This window comes from Zychaea mexicana, assembly GCF_025766255.1.
Source record: "Zychaea mexicana strain RSA 1403 chromosome Unknown BDB00scaffold_20, whole genome shotgun sequence".
NCBI classification, from domain to species: domain Eukaryota; kingdom Fungi; phylum Mucoromycota; class Mucoromycetes; order Mucorales; family Lichtheimiaceae; genus Zychaea; species Zychaea mexicana.
In genome coordinates, this window is record NW_026516683.1 from 307,056 (window position 1) to 320,500 (window position 13,445).

A 13,445-nucleotide genomic window follows, 5' to 3' on the forward strand; every position below is an offset into this window, starting at 1 on the left:
CCGATTTGTCATTTTTAATAAGAAAAAAGTTTGAATTATTGCAATGAATGTCGCTAAATATATGTTTTCTCTTGTTTTTAATTAGCGTTTATAGCTATGTATTACTTTTGGATTCAAAGTATTGTGGGATCTTCGGTTATTTTTATTTTTTTTTATTTAAGGACATGCGCCTTGGGTAGTTACTTGGACCGCGTCCGAGTATGACTTGGATGACACCAGAAGGGGACTGGTGAAAACCACAAACTTCTGTTAATCCCTCTCCAGTTATGCGTTCTGTATACTAGGTTATTTTTATTTTTCTTATTTAAGGACATGCGCCTTGGGTAGTTACTTGGACCGCGTCCGAGTATGACTGGATGACACCGGAAGGGGACTGGTGAAAACCATAAGCTTTTGTTAATCCCTCTCCAGTCATGCGCTCTGTATACTGGGTTATATTTATTGGAGGCTTAACAGTAGTACTAATTTGAATAATGTCCGAGTAGAATCGGGTGCTGCTGCTGAACGTGGTTTGTATAATTCATCTCTGTTGTTACAGTATACAGCGCAATAATGTGAAGAAAGATAGGTCAGACACCCACCGAACCCTCTTCCATCATTACTATATGCTGATGATATCGTTCTCCTAGAATCACCACAGGATTTGATAAAGCTCCTACAAGTCGCTGAGAAACATTCGAGAGTCTTAGACTACTCTTGTTGGCACCCCGATAATGCGCCATTATCGACCACCCCACACCAGTCAATCAACCACTTCCCACAGATACAACAAACCACTGCGCACCGTCGAGCCATTCCAATATCTTGGTATTCCATTCACCTGTCAGGATATTGACGTTCAACCACTTATCAGCCAACGCACCACCAAAGCAACTGAAGGAATGGCTCTCCTGCGAAGACTCGGCGTTCACCAATAATGGCATGGGTCTTTGGCCCGCGTTACCAACATGTCGAGCTTTCATCCGCCCAGATCTTGAATACGGCCTTGCAATCACCGCCTTATCAACCACCCAACTCAAAAGATACATCAAGTACAAAACAGCTGCGCCAAAATGTCTTCGCAACACCAGCACCTCATTTTTTACGATCGTACCTCTGGTGCTAGCCAATCTACCATCTATGCAAACATGCATCCGAACCCTCTAGTAAAATCTGTCACCCGTCTATGATGTCTGCCTGTATCCAGCATTGCTACGAATAATTGAACTCTCACTGCTTTGAAGTAAGCAAGGCGACGACCATTGAAGGAGAATAACTACCACCAATCTCCTGCACCAACGATATCAGAAGCTCAAGAACAACAACAGCCCGCTGAACGACGCAGTGGAGTTAGCAACAATCTCTCAAAAGCAGGAGGAAGAACTTTCCCGTCGACGCAGCTCATTCAAAACCATTCGATGCCTCCAAGGGGTGCAATCCTTACCCATAGATTAAACCTTTGTATTATTAACCTTGTAAAGGTTGTAGTTTAAAAATAATGTTAAAAATGGTATTTCTTTTGAATGATGTTTCTTTTATAAATATAATTATAATTAAAATAAAAAAAACAGATTTAACTTTTTTAAATGATATATCTTTTTAAACAATATCATTTAATTTTAATGTTTTATCTTTTTTATGAAAAAAATTTATTTTTTGATCTTAACTTTTTAAAAGTTTAATAATTAAAAAAGATGAAACATTTAAATGTTTAATCCTTCGATTGATAATTATCTTAAAGATTTAAATTTTAAAAGATAAATAGTTAAATCCTTTATGGATTAAAAGCCCCCCGGAGTGGTAACGAGGATCCTAACTTACGGGAGTAAGTTGCTCCTCCCTCCAGTGCACAAGGTGTTTAACACCTTGCGCAGCGACTCTTTGTGGTTCTTTCTCTAGAGAAAGGTTCTCAAAACTCCATGAATTATCTTCGATTTTTGGAACTGGTAGTTTCGAAATGTTTATCTTATTATAGATATATCTTTTAAATGTAAAACTTTGCTTAAACTATAATCAAGGATTATCCTTCTAAGACAGCACTATGGAAAGTACATATGATCTTTTGATGCAAGGGTTTGTAGGGGGATTATGAAAATGATGCAGAACAGTGGTAGTGTGAGACCTGTCATTTTTTAGGTACATCGAATGGTGCATGCTGGTGTATGTGAAAGAAAACTCATAAAAGACTTCTCTTTGTAGCCAAAGCATACACTCAGAGTGCTTCATCTGATGCAGTAGTTGAGTAATTAACATGAAGTTCTGTTCTTGTAGCTATTGCATATACTGGGAACTTTTTGTACCAATATAGTAAATTTACATACACAAACAGAATACTTCATGCATAACTAGGGATCCGCACAGTTCGGTTCGGTTCGGTTCTTGAAGGGAACCGAACCGACTAGAACCGACGAGAACCGTAGAACCGAAGAATCGAACCGAAGAACCGAACCCATCATGTATATAAAAAAGGCAAAATTCGGTATCTTTAATGGATTATAAAGATGGAGTCCAAAATTGGACTTTTTTCGAAACTGTTGGGCAAATGAAAAAAATAAAATAAATGCATTCTTTCAACAGCAATCTTACTCTTCTCACCCGTGTAGTTTTTGTTTATGCATTGTTTTTAGCGTTGAGAAGTAAGGTTGGCATGCATATACTGGTTTAAACTATTGGGTTCTTTCCAACTGATGTATTTATTTTACTTAGCGTTATTCCTGAAACACCGCAATATGCTGCCTCTTTTACTGCAATCCAATGGTTTAAAATGCCAAGAGCTTCACTAGATCTTAAAGACAACGCAACTATATCTATAGCACCGCGCTTTTTACAGAAAACAACAGTGTACTAGCGGATTGGAAGGATAGCACCAGTCGACTCTCCCGGTTATCGCTCTAAGGGGAAAATTGTAAGGTCGGCGTCAGATATCGAAGGAAAACCAGCATGGACCGTTGTACTGGATATACTGCCAGATGAACCATTCGCCATCGCGGCAACAAGACAACCAGCAACAAACACAAGACCTCCAGGGAGCAGTAGTAACCATCAGCAAGAAGATGATGTCTCACACGATTTTTGGGATGACGTGGTCGACGACGATTCAGAGAATGAGGCGCCTGAAAATGTAGAAGCAGATCTTTGCTGGCAAATTAAAGAGGTGGATATCGATACCCGTGTCGTCAACCCTGTATCTTCATATAGAGGAAAAACAGAGTTGAATTTGCACGAAAAAGAAACAGCATCACCTGCACGATACTTTCTACGGTTTCTTCCTGAATCATACATCAAAAATGTTGTGATAGCTGCCATTAATGAAAACGCGCGTTCCAACTTGACTCGTTTCCAAGACATCACCTATTCTGAATATCTCATCTGGATTGCACTTTTTATAATTATGACGACCGTACGCATCGACGATCATGACGCCTATTGGCACCAAGGAAGTTTTCCGTTCCAACTAACAATGAGCTTCTCTGATTACATGGCCAAAGACCGGTTCAAGGAAATAACACGAATGCATATCTTCACTAGACCGGATGTTGCAAGGTACATTCACTATAGATGATGCTCCAACTTTATTAGGCTAACTAATATATTTGTGCTTGTCATGTTCAAGGAGAAATGATGATTCATTGTATCAAATACGAGGGTTTCTGCAAGCTTACAACGATAACTTAGCAGAAGCGCTGATACCAGGCCAGTATCTCTGTGTGGATGAATCAATGAACCAATGGCCAGGCGCTGGAATGCCGAACTTGATCAAAATACCTCGAAAGCCACATCCTATCGGCCAGGAGTACAAGACTACGGCAGACACGAATACTTGCTGTATTATACGTCTTGACATGACTGGCGACAAATGGGTTCAAAGGCAATTTGAAGATAAATACGAGAAGAAGTTGGTGGCTACAGTATCACGATTAACGCAACCTTGGTTTCATTCTGGGCGAACGATAATTGCCGATTCGCTTTTTGGCTCTCCAAATATGGTCCGTACGATGAAAAGTGATAATGGGTTATATTCAATAATGCAAGTGAAGAAGCGGCGCTATTATCCAGTGGGCATGCCACAGCAAGATCCGATCCAAGCGATGGGAGAAGAATTTGGCGATAGCATCTGCATGCAATCAACTAGTGACGAAGTCTATGTAGCAGCTTTACTTGATATCAAACCGAAAATGGTTATCGCGAACTGCAGCACAGCAATCTAATCGGATACGGCCAGAAACGCCTGTTAAAGACTAGCGATTTTATTGGAAGCTATAGTTGTTGATAGCATTATGATACCTGAAATATCAATAATGTTGATATCTTAAAAGTCAAAATGTTGATTTCCGACAACTCAACATTTTGATACCCTGATGTATAACTCAGATATCGAAATTTGATTCCTTGTTAGTACTCAAAAACTCAATATGATATCATTACGGTATCAATAAGGTATCATCATAATGATACTACCTATTTTGCAGTGTAGAGCAGTACACTTCTTCATAGAAAAGCCTTGTTCAGAAAGATATTTGAATATTAAGGCTCACTATTAGAAGAGTAAGAAATGGAGTAAAAATATTTATTCATTATTGCCATACTGCTGCTATAGGTGAAATCATTTTCTAGTTAGGTATGATTCTCTTTACTTTTGACTCTAAGGAGCAGCTCTCTGTACTCGTCAAACTCATAGTTATATGCAGTATCATATGGTAATTGCTCAGGCAGTTTTATAGAGAAAAAAGAATATAAATATCCCACTGTATTAAAAGCAGTATAGAGTATCTAGAAACAACCCTCTATCTTCTTACTACTTTTTATACGTATCCTTTATCATTGCTACAGATACACTTGCCAAAAAGCATCTCAAGAAAAAATTTACATCAAGTAACGGTAAAAGTAAATGTTGAGCTTCTAAAGCTCAGAATCCGTTGTAGCGGAAGGTGGTTTCGATCCACCGACCTTTGGGTTATGAGCCCAACGCGCTTCCTCTGCGCTATTCCGCTTTCAGATGTTAGTTACAATACTGTACCATTCGATATGGGTACGCAGTACAAATCTTGGTACTAGAGTTAAAACCCGATTTCAGAGTGCTTTCAGTGTACTCTGAAATTTTTCTTTCAATGTGCTTTCAGTGTGCTTTCAGTGAGAATTTACTTTCAGAGCTGTGATGCAGCAAATAAATTAAAATTAGCTTCCCCACTAAAATCCTTCTCCCCCAAAACCATCTGGGATGACCCCTTTTTTACACTACCTAGACTGCTGTGCTTCTTCCCACTCTGAGACTTTTACTGCCACTATGCTTGTCTCCACCACTTTACTTTTTTCTCCTTTTTTATTTTATTTTATTTTTTTGCCAATTACTAAATCAAATTCTTCAACATTTTTATTTATTTGACCATCTACAAGTTTCTTGATTCGCCATCACATTAGATTCCTTCAAAATGCTTTTTTAATCTGATATGATTTCTATAATTCAAAACTTGTTTATTTTATCTTCTTCTCTATTACAACTATAGCAGCATGAAGCCAAAAAAGAAAAGACCTGACCTGAGGTATTTTGCTTTTAAGAGTAGATTACTTTTATTTTTCGTGGTAAATATATAAGAGCACAGCTATTGTCTATTTAAATAAGGGTAACAACAACACTGGAATGGAGCCTCCCCAAAGGAACGACACATTGCTATATATACGGTTCGATTTCTAAGTGGTAGATGTCTATACCTAGCATCCTAAACGACTCAAAGGCTTGCGTATTTGGTCATAGGTACTCAACAAAAGCAAAAACGAACTAGCAGAAATTACCGTTAGTGGGATTGCATAGGTTGTAGATAAAGAAACATAGAATGTGCCCAGGACGAACGATCGCTTCAGTATGAAACTGAGTACTCAGGCAAATGACTCAGACATACATAGGTGCTAGTGTTGTTGTGGTGAGATATCTCAGAAATGAATATTTGGCCTAGGAGATCGACTTTTGCAAATTTGTAGAGGTGATCGCTGACCTGATTATTACTAGTGCTAGCGAGTGACACAAAATTCATGCCTAGAAACATTGATTGGTAATACTTGACAAGACAGTAGTAGTAGTGTGTATCCATGTACACCTTTTTGCCTATCTTGAGGGGAAGATAGGATGGTGGCAGCGGCTCCCAACCAACTACGGTTACTCCAGCAGCATAGTCGACATCCAATTGATCTAAGAACAGCTGACAATCATAATGCTCTTGCATGGCTAGGGGTCGTAATTGGACGGGTCGGGTCGGGTCAAGGGTCTGACCCATTGACCCACGGTCAAGAAAACACTGACCCGACCCGACCCGTTCAACCCGACGGGTCAAAACTCGGGTTAACGGGTCACTACTGATTTTGATTTGGTGACAAAGGAGGTGTCAATCAACCTGAGCTTGAGCACTAGAAGTACAAAACTACATATATACACAGCTCTCTAAGATGATGGCACACAAATTCCTAGCAGTACTAGCAATATCTACGTTTTGTGTGATTATTCTTAAAGGTAAAGGGATTTGTGCCATAACAAAAGAAATTGTTTGCGCTCACATGCATTAAAGAAAGCATAATGGTTAAAGTGTGGTTAAAAATCGACTTTCTTTAAATGCCCCTAATCCTTTTCCCTTTTCCCTTTTCTTTTCATTTCTTCCTTCTTCTTTCATTTTTCTTTTCTTAATTCCTTCTACATCTTTTGTCAAATCTCGTCTCTCACTGCCACTCTCTATTGTCTATTCTCATTGTACTATTGCTACTTCTTTACTTTGCTACTTCTTTACTACTATTACATATATTGCTTATAGCTTACTTATCTTACACTTTTGAACATAAAATATGATCCCACAATGAAAAAGAATATAAGTACGTTTTATGTTACAGTTCTATAGCAGACATATTGACAACTACATCTTTAATATAATGATCCTTCCCAACAAGAAGATTGACTACTTGAATACAAGTACCTCATAGATATCATATGTATACACGGGTCACAACGGGTCAACGGGTCGGGTCAAGGGTTAGACAGGTTGACCCGTGGGTCAGAAAAGCATCAACCCGACCCGTTGACCTGTCCTCAACCCACGGGTCGGTTTTGACCCATAGGTCAGATTGTGACCCCTATGCCTGACTGTTGTATCCAACATGATCAATAACACATATTCTTTAATTGGTCATTAACGATTGCTGTTATTTCCCTCATAACCTCACTTGTGCGGACATTTCTTTATTCATACACATCTTAGTGAAACACCGATCAGCTATGCTCAGGAAGAAGTTGTCATTATTCGGATCACGTAATTCACATTAGCTACTATTTGAGGCATTTACCCGGATGTACCTTTTACTCACGCATCATACATTACTTAATCCTATATAATTGATTTGTAACATCAATTCATCCGTCCAATGCACACGCTGTGGTAGTTGCCAAGGATAAGCCATTTCTTATAAATAGTGAGAACTTTTGTTATCATAATAAGCCAGTTTCAATTCCTTTCGGGTCTCGTTGACTTATTCTGTCTCTTTTGGTTTATTGGATATTACACTGACAAAAGATAAGTAGTGAATAGTGAAGCTTTGAAAATTCTTTTTTTTCCTAGATATTAAGATTAGGTCCCTGCTATACTATAGACCTGAGTCTAGACCTGTACTAATCACAAAATGATATTGCCAAAATATCAATAGGGAATTATCAATAATAGCTCTGACATAACATATCTTCTATTAAATAGAGCATGGTCCTTACGATTTCAATCCAGCGTAAAATCTAGATTTGGAAATTTCACTTTGTAACAGCCATGCTTTTTTAACGTTGCACGTTCCTGGGAGACTTGGGTAAACTTCAACTTTGTGCCGTCTTCCTAGACTATTACCACATTGCATTTCTCAATATGAGTTCTGAAGAGGTGTGCTACTTGATTTCATCTGCCATCAACGACATTTGAGGTCTTTCTGTAAAAATCGTTGAGCATTTTCCACCATTAGCCGGGATTCTGACAGACTGCTCTAGATGAGCTACAAATTTACTAACTAATTTTTTTCTGCACATTTCTCGACAAAGCAGCCGACCGATCATGCCTGTCACTGTGGCTCGGATCACAATGAGCCATGTCCAGTGCATTCTCGCAGTGTTTCAGTAGAATAGGCAACGCATATTTTAACCTTGTGTATTTGAATATTACTGCTGCAGCTGTTTGCTTACAAAGCTACAGATAGTTCGTTTTTGTAAAAACTTTTGCACCTACGTTTTGTATCTGTGGCTCGAGCACCCATCGTAGGCAGTAGGCGTAATCATAGAGAATGCCCACTTAACCCTATCAACTGCGGTACTGTGTACTTACTAATTTTTTGGTGATAATGCAATTTTGCTGAAAAGATTACAAACAAACCTCCTCCAATACTCGCTATAGCTACTACCTTGCCACGATCACCTGTGCCTATGATCAACAGTTCGCCTCCACTAACTTCTCCTGCTGTCGCTGCCCCACCTTTTAGAGCTTCGGGTTTAGAGTGGGGCAGCGCCCTAATAGGAGGGTCAGCGGGAGGGAACGTCCTACAAATATAATTATCAATGTCATATTAGTAAAAGCATCTAGATCGTAACAAATAATAGAATTTCGGGCCTTTGCTTTGGTAAGTGAGTAGGGCGAGCAAAGCGAGCTTTGTTTAGGGTGTACGGTCACATCTTTAGTAGGTAGAGCGAACAAAGCGTGCTTATTTTAGGGTCTAACAATCACATTTTTAGTAAGTATGATAGAGCGAACACAACGGCCTAGGTTTAGGGTACAACAATCACACCTTTCATAATGTCCCAGAATTTCCACCTCAACAATTGTCCAATACCCGTTTCAAGAGCAAGAGAATTCCACCTCTAAGATTCTGACCTGTAAATTTTACGAAGAAACTGAACACGATCTATTCAGTTGCGAGGATTGCCCGGGTATTAGACATGAATTGTCTGAGAGTTCGGAGTACATTAACTCGAGTAACTGACACAGTAATCAGCTATATAATCTTAATTTGAAAGAGGTATTGCCTTTAGGCATTTTTAGTGCAGTGACGACAATGACTTCAAGACCAAAATTATAAGAAACACCATTCTCACTCCTGTCAAGCAGAACAAATTTTCAGCATTGTTTGAAGGTAAAAGGGGGTGGTAGGGGGCATTGCCCCCACCCGGGGTCTGGGGCAGAGCCCCAGTAAACTAGTCCCTGGAGGACAGATGCTAACATGCAGCGAAGTGGAGGGGCTCACATCGTCCAGAAGCGAAGCGGAGGGACCAGTTTATTACTATAATAATAATAAAAGGAGTTTTATATAGAGATTTATGGTTAGGGAGATAATTCTAGGTAATAAAGGAAATAAAGTATAGGGAAAGAAGTATATGAGAAAATATCGAAAAGGCAAGTTCAGCATCCATACATTCATTTCTTGCCCCACCTGAGGAGCCATTCATCCTCGAAAAGTCATGTGCCTCCAATTTTTGTATATATATGTTGTATATGTTTTGCCAATTGTTGCTTATTATTATTATCTGCCAAACAATTAAAGGCTAACACGTTTACACGCAACGTATCAAACATCTGAAAGCGGAATAGCGCAGAGGAAGCGCGTTGGGCTCATAACCCAAAGGTCGGTGGATCGAAACCACCTTCCGCTACAACAGATTCCGAGCTTCAGAAGCTCGAACGTTCGTTTTGTAGTCGCTCAGTGTATTTTTTTTTTTTTGAAAAATTGTCATATTTTTAATAGACAGAAACCACAAGAGTAGACCACACAGAAAGAACCACAAGGAAGTAGTACCGACAGGTAATCACAAAGAGAATAGGATAGTTAATAAATACACTTTATTGTGATTGTTGATCCAAGGTATTTATACCTTTTGTGTTATGAACATTTCTCGACCTCGATGATCACTTATTAAATCCCCAAGTAACAATATCATCCATCATCACCGTCCGAATTATCAACCCTAGTACCAATCTTTCCGTTTATTCGCATTATTAAATTCCATAGTAAAAGATATATAAACACCATAGTCTTTGAATAATAAAACATCAGTCAGATATCTTGTTTCCGTCCTATATCTTGCTCCTTATATCTTCTCTCATCATCTGGTCTCGTACCTCCAGGTGTCCTTCTTGTCTTGTCCTGTCCTTGCTGAAAGCACCTAGCACATTCTCGTCCGGTCTTTCTGTTCTTGTCTTGTCCTGTTCCTGTCCGCACCTTACATTTTGATCAACTTGTAAGAACCAGTAAAATGTACAATATCGATATTACTAATACAATTCAAATCTGATGAAGGTTGATGAATCATCGTGGAAGGAGTTGAAGCGGTTGCTGTGGTAACGTCTTATAAGCACAAAGGATAAAAAAGATACACAGACAATGCACGCTATTGCTCCGTAGATCTCATTGGCTCATTACTCGGGTCGAGAAACATGCTGCTACAAGTGTTGTCATTTTGTAGAATAATATCACGCAGAGTAGAAACTAGAGACGACCCACAAAGGAATGACTACGAAGAAGTGACACCCTGAAGGTATAGCCACAAAGATAGACGAGTAGATAGATGATACTTTATCAATAGAGATGGCCTATATTATACTGTTTTCTTAAACCAAATGTATGCAAAGTAATGCTGCGGATATGATGATGATTATAATGACAAGCTGCGGATGATGTTGACGATTGCTGTTGCGCAGGCAGGGAGTACAAGAGGAAGTAGCTGTACATTATATTAGGGATGACTTCTTGACGACCGCAGTAAAAGAAGTATCTACAGCTAATAAAATAACAAGGGTATTGTACTACGACACTATTTTCTGTGCACTCATTTTTCTCGCTCTCTGTTTTGCTACTGCTCTGCTCCTCAAGAACTGTGAACGTATGCCTATTGCAATCGTAAATCCATTACTACTACGTGATTTATTTATTAAGGATTTGATAAACTAAAGCGCTGTAGATACAGTAAATTTATTTTTTGGCTCTAAGCATTGTGTCAGTTGTAAGGTGCATACCGTTACGACGATATGCAACCGGCATGGTTGACGATCGACTACGCATGGTTCAGACGATAGGATGACTTGCGGTCAACTGTATGGTTGAATAAGGAGTAATAGGCGTGGATACTCTAGATAGAAGTATAATCTATATCAATACTTAGACGATAGCTAGCCCTCTATTACTCAACGTATATATAAAGACGGGATCCTGAGTTATATGGATCCCTATCGTTTTATCCTTTGATATGTCCGAGTCTCACCTTGTTTATTGGTTCACACTGTCTAGCCATTCACGTTCCCGATTGTAAGTATCTGGGCCGACGTTGTTACATCAGTGGTCTCTGACACCTAAAGCTGTAGTGCCACGTCTACGGCTCTTTTCACTGCTTACTATATGCTATTTGCTTGTGCCAGTCGTTGTAGCTGTTGCTGCCGTACTTTTTCATATCCGCCCCATGTCACCTACTATATACTGTGGTAAAGGTTTTGCCAGGAACGATGAGAAACAACGCTCACATAGAGGAGACAAGCTCAAATTAAAACACTTGTTCGCCCAAGGAATAGTAAAATCACCAGATAGTAGTACTTAGGTGAAGGCAAACGAGTTTTTCAAGCTAGGTGCAATCATGTCGATCTATAAAGCAATGATGATGTATACATTCTTCTTCCCAGTATTCCTTCGTTAGAATCGTTTGTCACTTCATGTATGCTTAAGACAACGGCTTTAATTATACTGTCACTGTCTCTTTCATTACCACTACCAGAGCATCGCTAGTACCGGATACAGTACTGGAGCTAAAAAACAGACGACGAGAAAATCGCGTGCTACCAGTACAGTGAAACCATGTAAGCCTATCCGTATGAAGTTAAAGTCACATTCTTTAAGCAACAAGAGCGCACTCTCTATCAACATCTAGAGTACCACGGTATTATCTTATCAGCGTAGCGATAAAATTACTACCGCTCTTACTCAAACAAAAAGGCTTCTTTCTCTCTACAGGCTGTAACAGCAAAAGCTTGGCAGTGTGTTTTCGGTATATACAATAGTTAGCGTCGTTGAATAATGCGGCAGAAATAAAGATCTTCGACGCCTGAATACCATAAACGAAGATCTTTCTTTTCCTTCTCTTATTTTCGCCACTAAACGTGGCGCTCCAGGTATAATAGACAGACCATTCACTCTTCTATTGTTCAATTCACTTTTTGCATCCCGGAGAATTCTGGAAATTAAGCTTCAAAACTTGGTTTATGCCTAAACTGACGAATTTGTAAAGTATGTCCCTGTGTTTATACTCTGATCAGAACCTATTTCGAACCACATCAATAACAAAGCTTTGTTTAAAAAATAGTGCTTAGTGAATGGTAAGGATTGTTTAGAGAATCGGTCAGCACAATACCAGAGATGTAAGTTTTGCTCTCTACTGCAAAAAAAGCTTTACTGATGACCTCATATGTGCATCCTTTGCGAGATTTACCGGGCACTTGGGTCGAACATAATTGACAAGTAACCTCGGGTAGACACCATGAGTAAGAGTTTCGTCTGACACCCGTCGTCGAATAACATATTGCGGGAAGCACGTGTGATTCGGCAGATATAGCAATTTGGTACACCAAAAGTGCTATCACTTCTTTTTGCCACACTAATCGCTCGCGGACGTTAGTTACTGATACAAACTATGTCGCCGTTGATATCTTCTGTCTGCTTTCGACATGAAAGCGGTGTTTCGGTGATAGTGCCCTAAAGGTCCATCACGGGCTAATAATTAGCCTTATTTTTATCTCGTCTGCTTCATTATATTTAGTATCCGATAAGTTTAATATCATGTTTGTTCTATCCACGTACATCCTACAAGCAAAGCAAATTTACTTAAACATGGTGCAATATGGAATCCAGCCCACGTCATTTTAAAGAACATCCCCACTCCGTCATGTCTTATTAAGGATAAAATGACAAACTGATGACACAAAAAGTAGCTGAGCTATTAAACTATTGTCGAAGTAACAACTAAAGCTTCACAACATCTAGATCAATGTCAGTGACGCTGTCATTCTCAGCGGCTCGATAAGTAAGCGCATTTCCTACATCAAACCATAATAGAAATGTACATAGTAATATCACACAAATAATTAGTCATTACTACGCCAAGCAGACGTTTCAGACGGATCAAAGTGGCTACCAGCGGAGTCCTAGAGAGGTGCCAAGACATGTTTTTGGAATACGATATAGTATAGCTTATGGTACTTCTCAAGAGCGCTCTACAAAGCACAAAAAAGGGGGGTTGTGTACTGGAAAACTACCACTAAGAAGAAAGAAAAGGAACAATAAAAAGTGAATTACGATGTTGTTTGGGTGGTTGGTGTCATCCAACAACAAAATAATGTCGAGAGTGAGTACTCAGGAAGCCGCCTTTCCTAATTCCAGCTGTGTTCATAGTAAGAAAGCACCAGATTCTTTATTATATATCA

At 39.2% G+C, this 13,445-nt stretch overlaps 1 protein-coding gene and 2 non-coding genes across 3 annotated transcripts; 1 reads left to right on the forward strand and 2 right to left on the reverse strand.

The window, feature by feature from the left end:
• Window positions 1–4,898: 4,898 nt before the first annotated feature.
• Window positions 4,899–4,970, reverse strand: BDB00DRAFT_t37. Its single transcript has one exon. It is a non-coding gene; the product is annotated as a tRNA-Met (tRNA).
• Window positions 4,971–9,562: 4,592 nt separating this feature from the next.
• On the forward strand, window positions 9,563–9,634 carry BDB00DRAFT_t35. Its single transcript has one exon. It is a non-coding gene; the product is annotated as a tRNA-Met (tRNA).
• Window positions 9,635–11,565: 1,931 nt separating this feature from the next.
• BDB00DRAFT_786326 (uncharacterized protein) lies at window positions 11,566–13,186 on the reverse strand (the record flags this gene model as incomplete). Its single annotated transcript, XM_053120601.1, has 6 exons — window positions 11,566–11,613; window positions 11,735–11,831; window positions 12,180–12,231; window positions 12,419–12,653; window positions 12,823–12,825; window positions 13,118–13,186. 6 exons carry the CDS (start codon window positions 13,184–13,186, stop codon window positions 11,566–11,568), a joined length of 504 nt encoding a protein of 167 aa, XP_052981789.1.
• Between the last annotated feature and the right edge of the window lie 259 nt (window positions 13,187–13,445).